This window comes from Rattus norvegicus, chromosome 14, assembly GCF_036323735.1.
Source record: "Rattus norvegicus strain BN/NHsdMcwi chromosome 14, GRCr8, whole genome shotgun sequence".
NCBI lineage: Eukaryota > Metazoa > Chordata > Mammalia > Rodentia > Muridae > Rattus > Rattus norvegicus.
Genome location: NC_086032.1, coordinates 86,148,161 through 86,166,531, shown reverse-complemented (window position 1 = coordinate 86,166,531; position 18,371 = coordinate 86,148,161). Strand labels below are relative to the sequence as shown.

The following is an 18,371-nucleotide window of genomic DNA, read 5'->3' as shown; positions in this document are numbered from 1 at the left end:
ACCATTATAAAATGTCTTCTGAGAGTTCTGAGGGAAGTGTATTTGGGCTGATGAGGGCATGGCCACCCTTGCTTCCCCCTGGTTCTCTGTGGGTTCTGGGGAATCAAACTCAGGTGATCAGTCATGACATCCGACAGCTCTGCCTGACGAGCATCTCACTAGCCAGGCTTTTACCCTTTATGCAACCACAATAAAAAACTATTCACCTTCACAACACGTATAGTATGTCTATATTAACGTATATGTTCATCTTTGTGAATGTGTTTCATGACTTCCTATGCACTGTGTTGCTGCAGAAAAGACTCCCACAGCTTTCAACTATCCGACTGAGTCTCTGTCTTGCCTTTATTTCTGAAGACTATTTTGCCAGGCACAGCACCCTTGGTCTGTGGAGTTTTCGTGGTTTGTTTTAAATGCCCAGACTACAACACTTCCTCCTCTGCCCTGCATGGTTTGTCCTTAAGATCCACTGAAAACCTGATGGGGAATCTGTTGTTTACAGGAAAACACTTTCCTGACGTTGCTTTTGAAATCCTCCCTTCATCTCTAACTGTTCAGAACTTTACCATGTCAATTTCTTTAATTCATCCTATTTGGTGTCATATATGTTTCCTATTCTGCATGCCGATTTCTGCTCCACGTGTCTCTGAAAAGCTTTCAAGAAAAAAGAAAACATGTTTTTCCCACTCTTCTCCTTCAGCAACCCCTATAATGTATGTGTTGGCCCAATGGTGACTTTCCATTCTTTCTTCTCTTTTGGACCCTTCCAGAGTCCTGTCTTTCAGTTCACCGACCTTTTGTTCTGCCTGATTCTCTATTCTCCCGTAGGGGATTTTATATTTGGTTGCTCCAGTCTTGAGCCTTCTGATTTGTTACTCTTTTTTTTTTTTTTTGCTTTTATTTCCTCATTGAAATTCTCATCTTTCATGTGCATAATTCTTGTCTGTCTTCATGAGCGTTATTTCTAGTCTCTTGTGCAGTGATAATCCGTCCTGGGCATTTTCTTAGATCTGTGTCTACAGGTCTCTCTTCCTCCTTTGTTTGGAGTGCCTCTGCCTGCCTCTCCATGAGCCTTCAGAGAGGAGCCTCACGGAAGAAAGCAACCCCATCACTTATTTCGACTTAGATGCTCTGGCCCTTTATCAATGCTCTGTGCCCCCAGTAACCAGCTGTGGACTCTATGCGTTCACTCTATCCTGAGCAGGGGACATGTGTATGAAAACTGTGGCATCTTCCAATGTACACCCAACCTCTATTCTCCCAGCAAACCAGGCTGAGTCAGACCTCTCAGAAAGGCAGATGCTGGTTGTTTAGGCCGCCCCAGAGAGGTTGAGGAACTGGTCACCCTGATCAGTGCTCTCCCTCTCAGGGTATGCTGGATAATTTAATGTCAACTTGACACAAGCTAAAGGCATCTTCGAGGAGGGAATCTCAATTAACAAAATTGGCTCCCTAAGATAGGACTGTAGACTTGCATGCAAGGCATTTTTCAAATTAGTGATCAATGGGGAGAAGCCCAGACCACTGTGGGCGGCACTATCCCCTGGGCTGCTGCTCCTAGGTTCTGTAAGAAATCAGGTTGAGCAAGCCCTGAGGAGCAAGGCATTAGTAAGCAGCTCCTCTGGGAGGCCTCTGCATCAGCTCCCTGCCCTGACTTCCTTCAGTGATGGACTACAAGTGGAAGTGTACGCCAAATTAACCCTTTCCCCCCCCAGCTTGCTCTCGATCATAGTGTTTAATCACAGCAACAGAAACCTGACAAAGACACAGGGGGGAGGCTACAGTGCTAGTCCGTGTATTTGTTTATCTATTTGTTTTGTTGAGCAAGCAGAGGCCAAAGATGCCTACTCACTCAAGCTACCAGGAGGCCCTCAACCATGACCCCCTCCTACAAGCATGCCCTCCCAGTTCTCTTTGAAACATTCTGCTGGCTGCCGCTCCTCTGTAAGCACTTAGGGCACTGGATTCTGTCCTTTCCGGCTAACAAGGAGCAGCAGGTACAGTGCGGCGAGGGACACAAAGCCAATGCAAGCACCGGCCGATCCTGTGTCCATCCCTCTGCCCACTGCTCAGGGCATGCTGCACATTTGTTTCGCGTGGCTGAATCTCAATTTCCTGATTTCTACACCGCAGGCAGCAGTGTCAGCTGCTCACGGGAGTGAGGGGACAGCAAACAAGCATGAGCTCAGCAAGGAGTCTCTGAGCCCTGATTCTGGAGAGCATCTAGGCTCAAGTGTTGCCTCTGTGGCTCCTTTCCAAACAGCTGGGCCCCAAGCCTGTTCCACTTCAGCATCCTCCTCTGTGGAGGGAGGGCAGCACCGGTCCCTATCGAAGCACATGACAGCAGGGAGTGGAAGGATTCACAGGTAAGCACAGAGCAGTACCTGTGACCTGATCAGCCATGCCCCCTCTCCCTACAGGGATGGCTTGTACCTGGATGGTTCACAAGCCTTAACAAATTTGGGATGAGCCAGCCTGTAGTACCCAACATAAGAGTTTTTTCCCCGTGCTTTTGTGTCTCCGGGGGCCGAAGGCTGGGAGTCCTGACACCTAACACCAGAAGAACCAGCAAAGAACAACTGAGCAGAAAGTGCTTTGCGTTGGCCCAATCATCTCCCGAGTGGCACTTGCAGGGTGTCACTGCTCAACAGGGGACACTCAGCTATTCTAAGAGCACTGAACTATAATCACAAGTATTTTTTTTTTAAAAAAAGACTATATAGTACGCTAGGACAAATAGTTTCGGCAGGGCTCTCTAAGCAGGCAAACTTCAAAGTATCCACAAGTTGGTTCATGTGGAAGACTCAGGTCCCTTGCCTGTAAAATACAGACAACAGCTCTGACCTCGTAGGGCTGATGAGATGAGGACGAGGGGGAAGAGCTCACCTCAAGCAACACTCAGTCATTATTCAGAAATGGAGACTCCCCACTTCAAACTCCACTGCAAAAGCCCAGTCTTGGGACAAAGCTCTATTTCCCTATCACCTGTCTATCTATCTCCCTGTGAGGCAATGCATGTGCTGATGGGAGAAACTCGAAAGAGAACTGGCGTGTGCCACCTACGAAGCCGCAATCCCGTCCACGTGGGACCAGCTTCCCTGCTGGGCGGCTGCCACCTGAACTTCTTGACCGACCTCCTCTCTCCCCCACAACTAGAGCAATCTTCTCTTCCCCTGCTTACCTCTTCCATCTGCTTCCCAGCTCCCCCACCTCCTCCCTACCTTGTCACCTCTGCCCTGCAGCCCCCCAGTAAACCGACTGTCGGGCTGGGTCGGTGTTATTCTCCTACCTCACATTGTCGTGCCTCTGGATGTAAATCTTGTGAAATATCCTCTCAGGGGGCTTCAGGAAGTCTTCCTTCATCTCCATGGCGACATTCCGGGGCAAGAGGCTCATGAGCAACCGCTCCTGCATAGGAGAGACATGCTTTGTCAGACAGTAAGGACTTCCTCCTTCCCACTGGCTTAGTAGAGAAATAGGGACCTATAGACCCTGCTTGGGCAAGCCAGCACACGCCCAGGCCTGCAACACTGCCCAGTCCCCCGACCCCCATGGACTCACACTCTACTAATGAGCAAGCAATTGACTCCAGACACCTAGCCCAGCATAGTTGAGCCTGATGTCCCACACTCAGGCATGCTCTGCAGTCCTTGCATGCTACCCTTCTGGCCTACTGTGCACTCTGTGCCTCAGCCCAGCAAATTCCACCATCTCCAGTTGTGGCCCCACTAGATCCCTCTCCCCTCCTTCTACTGTTCCAAATGGATCCAGAAATCGGTTTATACTAAGTCTGTCTTCCTGGAGCACACAAGCACTCCTTGCTACACAAAGATAAAAGACTCAGGGACAATCTGACCCCTTCTCTTGGCCATTAACTTCTTGTGATTCCCTGACTTGAGTAGGGCAAGCATTTTTTCCTCTCCCCAAGAAGAAAATAAGCACGTTTTTGTTTTTGTTTTTGTGTTGTGTTTTGTTTTGTTTTGTTTTGTTTTGTTTTGTTTTGTTTTGTTTCAAGAAGCGCTGAAGCACCCTGGAGATCCCATCCCTTCAACACTCCCAGGCCTTTGCTTCCTGTCTGGATGGACAGTGTGAGTCAGACTCTTCCAGATGTGACCTTCCCTGACCTCAGCCCTATCGCATTCTGACCCGCCGAGCCTTAGTTGCTATGTGCCAGATCTGAAGTTTAAGGGGGCCACAATTTCCCTCAGACCCCTCATGCCGTATCCCATGGTGCATTGCAAAGAAGACAAAAGTGGTCCCTGAATCACAAGAAAGGGAAAGAACATCCTACTGACGAGGGTGGATGAGGCTGAAGAAGGCTCAGTCCCTGCTCTATGCTGTAGGCTCTCCCCCAGGCCCCTGACACGTCCCGTGTCCTGGCCATGCTCCCTCTGGGGAACTTCAGTGGGCATGCCTTCCTTCCCTGCCATTCTCTGAGTCTCTCCTAGACCCACTGTGACAGGGAGAGGCCAGTCCTCTGACTGAAGGTGGCTACAACCCTGGTGAGTTTCAAGGATAGTCAGTGTCCACAGAGTCCATCTGGGTTACCACTAGGAGGGGCAGCCACGGTCCCAGAGAGCCTGGTGGCTCCAGGAAGTAGTGTAAGGACCCCACCCTTGTGCTCCACACAATGGACAGCAGTGAATGTGCACAGCTCATCCTGCAAACGTAGCGCACGCCGGGTGCACTGGGGAACCCCAGAGGAAGCCGCTAACATAAGCGTGCATAGACAGCAGAAAACCAGGCACAGCGAGGGAGGATGGTGGGAGCTGAATCTGTACATCTGAGAGAAACCACCAGGGTTCCGCCCCAGGACCATATATGTATAAGCGAGGCCTGGTGCTGCACTAAGGACCTACTGTACCAGCCCCACACCATCTCCCGCTACAGTTCCCATGCGTCTCCTTGCTGGATGGACCCAGACATACAGGAAAGAGGCTGTAGAAGGCAGGACTCCCTGTTTACAGATTTGGTCACACAGAAAGAGGACACAGTGCAGGGACAGAAAAGCACCACCCGTGGAGAATGAAAGGCAGATCACGATGAGGACCACCAGGACCCTTCCTACACCACAGGCCTCTAGAGATGCAGCCAAAAAGGAGGCCATCAGCTCCAAGAGGGGGCTAACTGCCAGCCATCAGCTCTCCTGAGTAGAAAGGACACCCCACCCCCGGGGCAGTATTCATTGATCTGTCAGAAATCAACACAGCACCAACCTGGGAGCGACCAGAGAACATGACAGCCATGGGCTTCAAGAGCACAAGCCAAGCGGGAACACAAAGACAGCTGCAGACTCAGAAGGCCACCAGGAAAGGCGACCAGAAAGGAAAAGTAGATTCTGTGCTCCTCAGGCAACCCCAGCAGCATGGAGGACACGGAAGGCCCCTTGAGCTGATGAGGCAGAGGCAGGCTCTGGAGGCAGCACCTAGGCAGCCTGGGGGATTCCTAAGTCTTGAACCCAAGCCCTAGTACAACCTCCTCAGTGTCCTCCTGGAAATACATGGTGGAAAACACATGACTGCAACCAAGATCACTGCTTGGGCCTTGTCCTGGCATAATTCATCATTCAGTGTGCGGTCACTGCTCCCACCAGGCACCCCCACATCACTCCAGCACTCATCACCTTGCTACCTCTCAGATGTCACTCATCTGCAATTCCTAAGTGTGACAGTGACCCAAAGTGAAATCAAACCAGGAAGAAGAAAAAAAACAACCCTCTATCCTTCACCCAGAACCCATGCATACCTTCATCCCCCACAATGCTCTCACCACCATAAGCCTGTAGGGAAACTTTAGGCTGTAGTGTCGCTGCCTGCAGGTATCATCGGTACAAGCAATCAGATTGCAGGCCACAAGGCTGGAGCAGTCAGAATGGCGAGACTGCCCTTCAGGGAACTGGGGTGTACTGGGGCCACTGAGGCTGACCCAGAGGGAAGACAGAAAAGCCACTAGACCGGACACACAGCCTCTAGCACTGCCCTGGAAAGTTGGGCCAGTGCCCTGGTCACTACAAGAAGTAGCTATGGCAGTCAGTGGTCAGTTGGCTGTCCCATTACCCTGTTCTACTGCTAGCATCCTGACATGGGGATTCTTGGTTACCAGGGTTTTCCAGACGCCTGAGTAGCTACATGTGGACAAGAATATCTAATTCTGACTCAGAATAATTCTCCAAGGATAGAGCAGCCCATTCACATTGTAAAGATAAGCGGTAGCTGAAGTTAATTTCCAATCTCGAGCTCAACCCTGAAGCCTCGACATAGCCAACATCAGAAGAGGTTGGGGCAGCAATAAAATCGAACAAAGGAAGTTAAGATCCAAAGCGAAAAGTCAGATAGACAAAGCTATCGTATGCAAATGTGGAGCATACGAAGCATCCCAGTGCCCCATGAAAACTTCATTAAAACCTTAAGGCATGTACCCTGACTGTGAGCTACATTACATGTTACTCTCAATGAAAATGAGATGCTTACCTTAGTGTGTGTGTGTGTGTGTGTGTGTGTGCATTCCATGTATCCACATGTGCAGCCTACTGCATTTGTATGCATTCTGTATGAAGGCTAGAGGCCAATGGCCTGGTTTTTTTTTAACCATTCTCCACTTACCTTTTGAGACAGACTCTCACTGAGCCCAGCATTCACCAACGGCAAGACTAGCTGGCAAGAGAGCTCTAGAGAGCTGCCTGTCTCCTCCCCAGTCTCCAGTCTCAGGGTGACAGAGGCATGGGACCACACCCACCTTCCTTACATGGGTGCTAGGGATCCAAACTCAGATCTTCATGCTTATAAAGCGGGCACTTTATTAATTGTGTCATCTGTCCATTCCCAAACCAGATTCTTTACGATTATGAGAGCTTTGTTGCTGGAAAAAAATGGAGAAGGATCTCTCCCTGTTTCTCTCAGGGGACACCAGTAAAAGTCGTAGACATTCCACATCTAACATCATGAGACTGGAAGCTGGAAGGAAGAAGGCAGAGGTCCAGACCAAGGCATGCCCTGGGAATGACTCCTCCGGGGTTTGTTTCCCAAACACAGAGCTGGGGGAGAAGGAACTTGGAACACCATTGAGCACAAAACAAAACAAACAAACAAACAAAGATGCACAAAAGCTACCCTCTCCAGACAAAACCCAGAACATGGTAGTTCTCAAGAGGAAACCTTTGGATAGTAAGACTGCTACTCCAGGCCAAAGACTCTGAAAACTCTATGCCCTGATCAACCCATTCTGGCAAAAGTTAAGCACCAAGGCCAGACCTCCACCTATCCCTGGGATGATGTCAGGGAAGGCCACAGCGGGATCTCTTTCCTCAGCTGACAGCATCAGAACAACTCCTCTTCCCCGGCCAGTATGATGTCACAGAAAAGCAGCAGCTCAACACAGGCCCAAACAAAACAGAGTTTCATACAATAGATGTAGACATCTAGATTCCACCAGGGCATTATTTATAAGAACAGAAACTAGGAAACATGCACTTGAGGTTCAGTGAACAAAGACAAGCAGCACACACTGACATCGAGAGGACGGACGCAGAATAATTAACAAACACTTTAAAGCAGCCATGACAAGGATGAGCAAAGAGAGGCTGGAAGATGGCTCGGCAGGTGAATGGCTTGTTGCTCAAGCATGAAGATCAGAGTTCAGGCCCACATAAAAGAGAGGCATGGTGTACCTGTAAGCCCAGCAGTGTGAGGGGTGGGCTGGGAAGGGCAGGAAACAGATGAATCTCATAAGGGAGGGTCCTCTGACCACCCAGAGCTCCAGGTTCAATGAGAAAAATCTGTCTCACAAGATTAGGGGGAACCTGATTTTAGACAAAGAGGACAGAAATACACATTAGAGGAAAGATAGCATCTTTAACAAACACGGCTGATCAAACGGATTGCCCTCTCGTGTAGAAGAAAGAAACTAGATCCTTATCTCCAACCACGTACAAAACTCAACTCCAAATGGATCTAGGACCACCGCATAAGACCTGATACCTGAATCCGATAGAGGGAAAAAGCAGAGCGTACACGGCTACTTATGTGCACCGGAAAGGACTTTCTGAACAGGACTGCTCCAGGACACGCGCGCAGACCAACAGCTCGCAAATGGACCTCGTGAAGCTAAAAGCTTCCGCAGAGCAAAGGACACCACCATTCAAGTGAAGTGGCAGCCACACAATGGAAAAAGTTCTACGAGCTCAGCATCTAAACAAAAGGTTTGACATTTAGAATAGTCAAAGGGGAAAAAAAAAAACCCATATAACCAGAGAAAGAGAAAATATAAAGCAAGGAATGAAACAGAGTTGAAAGAAAAAATGCAAATGGCTAAGAAATATTTTTTTAAGTGTTCGAAATCCTTAGACATATGGGAAGTGCAAATTCAAATTACTTTGAGATATCATCTTACCTAAGTCAGAATGGCTTAGGTTAAAAACCAAATTATATCAAATTCTGACGTGGAGGAGGAAAAAGAAGAGCACAAATAGTGGAGCAGAAACTAATGCAGCCGCCATGGAAACCAGTGTGGATGTTCCTCGAGATACTAAAAAAAAAAAAATTGATCTACCATATGATCCATCTATATCACTCCTGGGCATATTCTCAAAGATGCTAATACCCTGCCACAGAGACACTTCACTTCCCCACCACGCTCACTGCTGCTGTCTTCCCAAGAACCCAGAAATGGAAGCAGCCCAGACTCCCACCATCTACTCCAGGGATGACGAACACGTGGCGCGCACACGGAATGGGACGCCTCTCGGCTGTAAAGCAAAAGAAAGTGATGAAATTCTCGGGCAGTTCGACGGCACTGGAAATAATCCGAGTGAGTTCACAGAGAGCCGGAGAGACAATTGCCATATGTTCTCCCTTCATATGTAGATGTTAGCTTTAAACCTTTAGAGATGTGTCTTTAGATTGGAATATTTACAGAAGTACGAAAAAAGCGGTAGATTTCGAGGGCGTGGGGGTAGAACCCAGGTGGCGAAGAGGAAAGAGCAGAGTGATGCAGGAAGAGTTAAAAAGGAAGGGTTAAGGGCGAGGAGGGTAGAAAAGGGAACAAGGGGAGGTAGAAATAACACTAAAGCCCTTTGAAAAAGCCATAGAGAAACCTATGACTGTAGAAATTTCTGAACATATAAGAGTAGTTTAAATAGTAACCCAACAGAACACAAAGAGAATACCTATCTTAGACGTCATAGGCTATCAAATAAAAAGCCCAGCGCCAGCTAGGGGATATCTACTTTTTGACTTTCTGGGTCCATGGGGTCCCAAAGATATCCCCAAAGATACGCTAACACTTTCGTTCTTGGTGAACCTCTAGAATATCATGGAACACCCTACCACCGAAGACAGAACACACTTGAGTCCTAAGACATGGAGAAATCAAGCTAGTCGTGACCTGAAAGCTTCATCCTCCGTGCTCCCAGGGGAGAGAAGCAATCAACAGTCTTACCTGGCTTTGAACTCTGAAAAACACAACAATGACTGGCCTAGGAAGATACGCTCACTGGTACAATAGTGGCACACATGTTAAGGGAGTAACCAGTTATTTTCTGTTTGGATTTAAGGACTGTTTCACAAGACGAAACCCATGCCTGGGACCAGTTAGTAGGCCAAGGCCTTAAGGGAGAATTTACTGCTATCTGCTAAATGAACATAAAATTAAACTGCCCCTAAACACTTATCTTCATAGGCATAGATTAGTGCCTCTCTCAACCTTCATCAAAGAAGCCACTCTTTGAGGCACACGGTGATTATTACATCGATCCATACACTGGCCAGCATGTGGAGACTAAAGACTGAAGAATCCTCATCCCTGAATGAGACAACCCTTTCCTTTCAAGACTCGGAAGCATCAAAAGGAGGAAGAACCTCTACAGGACCAGAAGGAGTGGATGACTGCAGAGAAATGGTGTTTTCTGGACATGAGAAGGGATTACAGGCATGAACTGACAGGTGTTGTGACTACATACACGTAGCCCACACATGACCAAGGCAACCAAAATCCTAGCCCTTACAAAGTCCCACCTTCAACTGAGGAAGTACTGCCAACGGACGGCTGCTGAGGGAGTGAGAATCAGTCGTCTTCAGTGGTGTGGTCTGGAGACTTCTGATGCTCCGGGAGACAGCCTTACCCCCAGGCACATACCAGCTGCACTGAACGCAGTGCATTTAAAACAAAACCAAAACGATACAAAGAAAGCACCACGCAGAGTCGGAAGGGATAGGGGTGAGGGAGATGGGGAAGGAATTAGAGATGACATGAGCTTAATAACTCATGAAATTAAACATCAAATTAATGTGAGTTGAAAATGGAAAGCAAGAGAGGAAAGACACATCAATCTCTGGCTTCCACGTGCGCACATGCAGGTGTGTGCAAGATAAGATATATACACAAATGCCATAAGCACGCCCAAAAAGGAAAACAGATCCCACGAATCCATAACAAGATGTTGGCAATTTCCAACACATAAATGAATTCTAGATCCTACCACATGAGATCTAAGCCAAGGATGCAATGCTAATTCACTCCTGAAATGCCAATGTAATACATTCCACAACAACAGGAGAAGGATTCGAATAATGGCAATTAGTACTGATAAAGAAAACAACAAGATGTGGCCCTTATTTAATGTTTATAAAGGAGGAATAAAGAACTTCCTCAACTTGATAAAGGACGGCGCCCAGAAAGCCTACAGCTCATGCCGTACGTGGTGGAACTTCAAATGCTTCCGGTGGAACAGAGGACGGATGGCAGCTCTCACTGCTCCAATTCCATATCACGTCTGGAGATTTAGCCAGGGTGACGAGGTAGGAAAGAGATGCAGGCTACAAGGAAGATGTGCTAAAGGTCTGGTGATCTCTATATAAAACACCAAGGACCTATTCAAACGAAACAATCACACCTAGAATGAATAACCGACTTCAACGAATCACAATGGACAAACCAACATTCGAGAACTTGCTGCATTCCCACATAGCAGCAGTGATCACGTGGACACACGCTAACTACTCCACTGCTTACAGGTGCTCGAAAGGGAAATGCCATGGTGAAAGGCTGATTGTAAAAGTAGAAAGTTTGCGTCCCGAAAATCATGGCGCTGAGCAAAGAATCAAAGAAAAGCTAAATAAATGGAGAAGCCATCTTCGTTCTGGAGAGGAAAGAAGACCCAACCCTGTAAGGATGCAAATTCTCTCTAGATAATAGCATGAATGAGACTGAAGTAGGCAAAGTCAAATGAGACTGAAGTAGGCAAAGTCAAGCGCTTTCCGAAATGCAATATGGGTAACAAAAGGAATAGTAGCAGCTCCAAAGGACCAAGGGGTGGAGGAGTTACCTACCCAATCCTTAGTAACAACACTCAGGATAATGTCAGGATGAGTGCTGAGGTGACGTAATGAAGTAGAGAGCCCAGACGCAGACCCACACAAATATATACCCAGATTCTCTTTCATTTACAATAATCCAGTAAAGATGATATTTTCAATAAACCACAAAGCAACTGAACCGCCATCCCGTGACCAAGAAAGAAACCTTAGCCTCGACCCCCCACCTTGTTTAAATATCGCCTTGAAATACATTGTCATGAATGTATCTATTAACTCAAAAGCTGCAAATCTGTTAGAAACACAGAGAGGCCTTCGGGAATTAGGGCTAGGCTCGGCGTTCTTAGATTTGACTTAGAGCAATAGAAAGAAACTTTGATCTAGTTGGCAACCTGACTGGGTCATAAAACAAAACAGAAAAAAAATGATAAATTGAATCTCCTCAAAATGTAAAATGTTTGCTCATTAGCAGAACAGAACAAAAGTCTCTTAAGAAATGAGATGGCATACCACAGGCTGAGAGAAAATACTTGCAAGTCACACATCTAGCGAAGGGCCAGCAGCTAGCACATTCAGGGTCTCCTCAGAGTCCCATTTTTAAACCGGAGAGGGGAGGGAACTTTCCAGGCCTATGGTTCAACCACCACGGAAAATGGTTTTGCCCTATCTCAATATTCTTACAAACACCATATGTTCCAGCACTATTTCTAGGAATTCAGGCCAGGGAAATTAATATTTATGTTCATATGAAAACTTCTACATGGTGTTCCAAACAGCTTTGTTCAGAACCATCCTAAATTGGAACCTACCAGGATGTCCTTCACAGACACAATGTTTGAGCACACTGTGCCAACAGCCACACCGTGGAATACCACTTAACAATAAAAGAATAAGCTATTGATATGCTCAGCAACCTGTATGGATCTCCAGAGAATTACACTGGGCGGAAAATGTTTATAAGCAAAGATATTACAAATTTATAGATATCACAAGTCTAGGGTTCGGGGCACGGAGGTGGGTGTGGCTTGGGAGGGGCAGGGAGAGGGATCCTCGTGCCTTGTGGCTGGATGTTGTCATCGTAATGCTGTACCAGTCCAGTAAGATGGTACCACTGGGAAACTAAAAAAAAAAAAAAGAAAATCCCACATAAGATCTCTGTCTTCTGCCTTGACCACATGTACCCTCAAGTCTTTTTAAAGAGAAAAAATAATGAAAATAACCAAAATAAATAAATTAATTAATTAAAAAACAAACCGAAGCAGGGCTGGAAAGATGGCTTGGTGGAAAAAGAAAAAAAGCACTTGATGCTCCCGTAGAAGAACTGAGTTCTATCCTTAGCGTCCATTAGTGGCTCACACACCACCTGTAACTTCAACTCCAGGGAATTCGATGTCCTCTTCTAACTTCCATAGGCACCCAGCACACCGGTGGCCACATACACAAATACAGGCAAAACCACTCATAACAATAAAATAAGATAAACAAGATCCTCATATGAAGGAAGTAGTTCCTTTACATGTTCCTGGTGGGAGCAGGACATGGTCTGGGGGGGTCTGGAAAATAGTGTGGCCGACCCTCAAAATGTTAATTACTCCATAGCCAGAAATTCCTCTCCTAGAATTGCCCTGCCGTTTTCCCAAGAGAAATCAAAAGGCGTGTCCTCACAAAGGTCTAAACAATCAACGAAATCATGGAAACAGCCCAACTGTCTGTCAAATGTGAGTGGAGAAACAAAACAGCCAGCCATTGTGCCACAAACAGGCCACCCATGCCTTCAAGGGGTTGAGGCAGGAGGATCAGTAGTCCAAAGCCAGCCTCAGCTACATAGTGAGTTCAAGGCCAGCTGGAGCTGTCCGAGGCCCTATCTTAATCTTTTTTAATTGAATTAAATAAATCAAAATCTGGTCCGTCCTCTCAATCCCTCCCCATTAAAATGTGGTTCGGCTGTACAGTGGAATAGAAGTTGGCCCATGAAAAGCATGAACTGGATAAGACAACCCACTGGATATCCCTCGGAAACCTCATAGTGGGAGAAGTCATTCACTATGGCTCATATGCTATATGGCTCCATTTGTATGACATATCCAGGGTAGTTAAATCCACAAAGGCAGAAAGTAGATTCCTGTGTATCTACATCCGGAAGAAGAACAGGCGTACTACAACAGGCATGACTGCAAACGGACAGAGAGTTGCTTTGAGAAGGAAGGAAAAATCTTCCAAAACTAAATTGTATAATAATCCTATACTAATACTATTTAGGCTAATTTAATCCATATTTAATGTACATGTCAAATAAAGTTAACATATAAGGTTAAGATTATATGTAAGCATATATTGAATAAAATTAACATGTAGCATTAAGACATAATTCTATATAACAAAATAATTGTGTAAATACTGACGGAGGCATTTAATTGCTTTAAGCTTTCAGTTAATCTTAATAGTTTGCCAAATAACAACTGTAATGGTTTGAGAAGTACACTGGGAATAGATGAACCTATTTAAAACTCTGCCCAAGGCCCAGGGTTGTAGCTCAGTTGGACAATTGCTTGCCTAGCAGCCACAAAGAGCCCCAGGTACCGTCCCCAGAATTACAAGAAACTGGATGTGCAGGCTCTAAAAAGGTGGAGTCAGGAGGATCACAAGTTCAAGAATATCCCCCAGCAAACAGCAAGTTTAAGGTTGCCCTGGTGCATGTGAGACCCCGCCTCAGTGAAAACGAATTAATTAAATTTAACTAAAATCCACCCTATAGTATTTAAAAGAAAGTATCCCTTTTCTTGATAAATTTTCCTCACACACCAAGAACTCAATTGTTCCATTTACCTTGTTAGGATAACAAATCGAGTGTGCTTTAAATAGCTACATGTTTCTGGAGGGTTCTGATCTAGTAGTGGCATCCAAGGAACAACGAGGGCCCCTGGGGACCAGCCACTACACTCAGAAGGGAAGCTGGGCTCGAGTGCCTTCCTGAGTGGGCTGTGGGGCAGCAGTAATGAAGACCCAGGAGACGATGTGACCTTCAAATGCCACTTGCCCTGTGCCCTCCAGCTGTGACAGGTAGAAATTCCAGGGTTATGCTCCAGGGGAAGGCTATAAACTCAAAGCTCCCTCGAAGCTGGAGGGAGGGTGACTCTGAAGTCAGGAGCCAGATGCAGAGCAATGAGAGGCATGGGCTCTCCGTCCAAGGATGCCACTTCTCTGTCAGCACAGATAGGCACCATAGGATCCGTCTTCCCTTCCCATGGTCTCATGTGCTTGGGCACTTGGCCTCTGTCCGCTCCACTTCAGGGAGTCCCTTGAGCTATCTGATCATCGGCCATGACACCGGCCAGCCATGTGCTCAAGGCCTGCCCACATCCCACACATGTCCTACAACTGGGATTGACTTTGTTCTTCCTGGGTCCAGTCAGAGCTTGAGCTCCACAAGTGGTCATTTATGGGAGCTCCTTCATTTCTGTAGCATCTGCTAGTGCCTTCCACACTGCCCCACCCACAATGCCCCTCCCACAGTGCCCCTCCCACATTGCCTCTCCCACAATGCCCCTCCCACACTACCCCTCCTACATTGCTTCTCCCACACTGCCCCACCCACACTGCCCCACCCACAATGCCCCTCCCACACTACCCCTCCCACATTGCCTCTCCCACAATGCCCCTCCCACAATGCCCCTCCCACATTGCCTCTCCCACAATGCCCCTCCCACAATGCCCTTCCCACAATGCCCCACCCACAATGCCCCTCCCACACTGACTCCCACACTACCCCTCCCACATTGCTTCTCCCACACTGTCCCACACAATGCCCCTCCCACAATGCCCCTCCCACAATGCCTCTACAGTACCCCCTCACAATGCTCCTCCCACATTGCCCCCCACACTGCTCCCACACACTGCCCCTCCCACACTACACTGCCTCTCCCACACTACACTGCCTCTCCCACACTGCTCCCACACACTGCCTCTCCCACAAGGCCCCTCCACACTGCCCCTCCCACACGGCCTTTGGCCTGCTAAGCTCCTTCAGCAGCAGCTATGCTCCACTGGCCCCAATAGTTGAGGCCAAGCCCATGCCTTCTCTTCCCATCAACTTCAAGTTAGACTCCCACGTATGCAAGTCAAGTCTGTCTCCCACTGTCCTCACCCTGATGGTCTCAGTTTCACTGCTAAGGCCATCAGCCTACACGTGGCATCTGAAAGCAGGGAGCACAGAGGAGACCAAATGAAGAACCTTCCCCATCATCATGTCTGTTCACAGCCCATTTCTGAGTGGGGACCAGAGAAGCCGCCTCTGCCAGTCACTATGCGGGCAGTAAAATCCACCCTAGTGAAACCAGGAGGAAACTGGAAACATCCTAGCCTCATCTTTTCTGAAGCCATAAGAATGCTGAGAAAGACCCGTTCCCCTAGTAGGGATGGCTCACCCCTAGAGTGACCACTGAGCGCATGCAGCGCCTGGCTAAGATGAGGACTCGTTTATTACATCTGTCCTGAAGGGAAACCCACACCAAAGCTGGCGCATCCCAAACCAGCCACAGCCAATGGGCGCACATTGATAACTACTCCAAGCCTGAGTGAGTGGGAAGCCTGCTTGGGCTCTGTAACTAGACTGCTGGGCAGCCTTGGTCAGAACCAGAGGGATGGGCAAGAACCAGCAGGAAGAGGCCAGTGTTCAACCCAGGCTACGTCTCTGCCGGCTCCTTGGAAGCCTAGGCTTGCTTCTTCTGTCTGTGACTGGGCTTCTGGAGGGAAAAGACAGGTGCCCTCCACCCAGTGCACACCTGCCTTGCTCACAGCCACCCTTTCCCCTTTCTTGGATCATGCACTCGACTTGTTCTTGGTGCACAGCACGGAAGGAACTGTGTCCCCCACGAGATCCATAGGTAAACGCCCAACTCTACTCCAAGATAAGGCTCTACAAAGCTGAGAGGCTCTACCTTCTGTATAGGACAAGGGATCTGGATGTATGAAATCTCAACACTTTGGCAGCCTAAAGAAGGCCTGAGTAAAATACCAGTTACCATGCCAACACAGATAGGGGAATGTCACAAGGCCCCGCCCCTAGATGAAGAGCTACCAGCTATTGGAGACTGCTGAGAGAAGAAGAATTAATATTAGGGATGAGCTCCCTAATTGATTACTCAATACCAAGTGGTCAGCCCTAAAAAAATATATGTATAAGCGACACTAAATGGACTGGGAAAGTTATATTTACATATTTATACATATGTGGAACAATAACGACTATAGAAAAAGATGCAATAGAGATGATATGTGACAGCAGAAGAGAGGACATGGGAAGGGAAACCTTGGAGCACTGGGGAGAGACATTAATAATAGGGATTAAAGATGATCAAATCTATACGGGTATGAGACATCATAACGAAATCCATCGTTTTGAACAAATGCTAATAAAAGTTAAAAAATAAAACTGCTCTAATTTTTTTTTAAAAAAAAGGAAATAACTAAGTTAAAACAAAGAGTAGAGTGGTCCCTACTCTACTCTGGCTGGTGTCCTTTGAAGGGATTTGGGCCCATAAGGCACTAGAGGTATATGCACACATGGACAGCTACAGCAGGATGCGGCTAGAAGGTAGCTATCCTCAACCCTGGGGAGAGCCCTCAGAGCCTCGATCTTGGATTTTTTCTGGCCTCCAAAACTAAAATAATGGAGTTCCTATCCATGGGAGTCCACCATCAGGTCAGAGTGTGCCATCATCCTGTGATGCACCACCCCACACCCTAATCCTATCCCCCCAGGTCTTCTCTTACCCTGGTGAAATGGCGGACCTTACTAGAAGCTGTGTTGCCTAATCCTAAGCCTCCAGCAGTCTCTAAGTCCCATAACCTGCCATAAGTCACTTCACATAACTGCAATGAATACAGCCAGGGCTGGTGTTCAATTTCTGCAAGCCAGGGAGCTTGTAGCCCGCAGACCTGACCACTCCCTCTAGACCACCGGCTACCCACAGAACGGCAGACCCAATTTCTCACCAGCATGGCTGGAGGCTCCAGTGGAATCCAGAGTCCCTTCCTCACCAGACACACGAGGGCTCTTCAATATGGTGTCAGTGGTCACTATGCACGGATGCTATCATCAGGAGAACTAAGGGGACTAGCCTGTCCAAGTACAGCACATTGCCCAAAATCACCAACCGTCATGTGGATTTAAGAGAAATGAGGCACAGACGAAATAGCGGAGTCAGAGATCTAAGGTCCTTAAAAGCCTCCTATAGTCCCCTGTCTATACGGTGAAGCCTCCTGCCCAGAGAGAGGCTCTAACTAGAACCAAATCCTTCCCGACACTGCCAAGATCCACCACAGAAAAATGAGTGACACTCAGCCCTGTGGCTTCTGCTGCCCAAATTCTGGAGCACTTAGGTACAAATGGTGAAAGGAAGGTCACCCCCAACAACCCCCAGAATAAGTAAAGGACATACCTAGACACGAAATTATCACCACAAAGGAAATGTATCACCCCCTTAGGGGTAGGTGGGAGTGAGGGGTGTCTATGGTAGGGTGAGTTGGCAAATCCTGACTGGACATAATAGCCAAGGGATGAATTTTGATTGTTGGACCTTGGTGGTTAGTCTGAGAAGTGAATTGGTAGCCAAATAAGGGAATAGGTCTTGGAGGCTAGCTTTAGGGATGTAACCATTTTTAACAAGGTAGAGGAAGGGAGTAAAATGGCAAAACCTGTCTGCAATGTTTGCCATAGAGGGCCTGTCCTTGCCAAGCTCTGACTTGCTAGAGCCCTTCAAACAGCATGGGTAGACTTGATCGGAGAGCTACATGGTGCTCAAAGTCTGAGACCACCTCATACAACATGCCTGTCGCAATGCATACAAACAAGCAGCATCCGGGTTAGAGGAGGCACACCACCACATTCCTGCTGACTGTCCAAGGAGGGGGCTGGATACAATAGATAGATAGATGACTGATAGATAGATAGATAGATAGATAGATAGATAGATAGATAGATAGATAGATAGATAGATAGATGGTAGGTAGGTAGGTAGATGACAACAGACAGACAAGCAAGCAAGCATAATAGACAGACAG

At 47.5% G+C, this 18,371-nt stretch overlaps 1 protein-coding gene across 1 annotated transcript in view; it reads right to left on the bottom strand.

Moving 5' to 3' along the window:
• Positions 1-18,371, bottom strand: part of Adcy1 (adenylate cyclase 1) — a 109,341-nt gene that overhangs the window by 67,928 nt on the left and 23,042 nt on the right. The window contains exon 3 of the mRNA NM_001107239.1: positions 3,290-3,408. Within this exon, the coding sequence (NP_001100709.1) occupies positions 3,290-3,408 (119 nt within the window). The remainder of the gene's footprint in view (positions 1-3,289; positions 3,409-18,371) is intronic.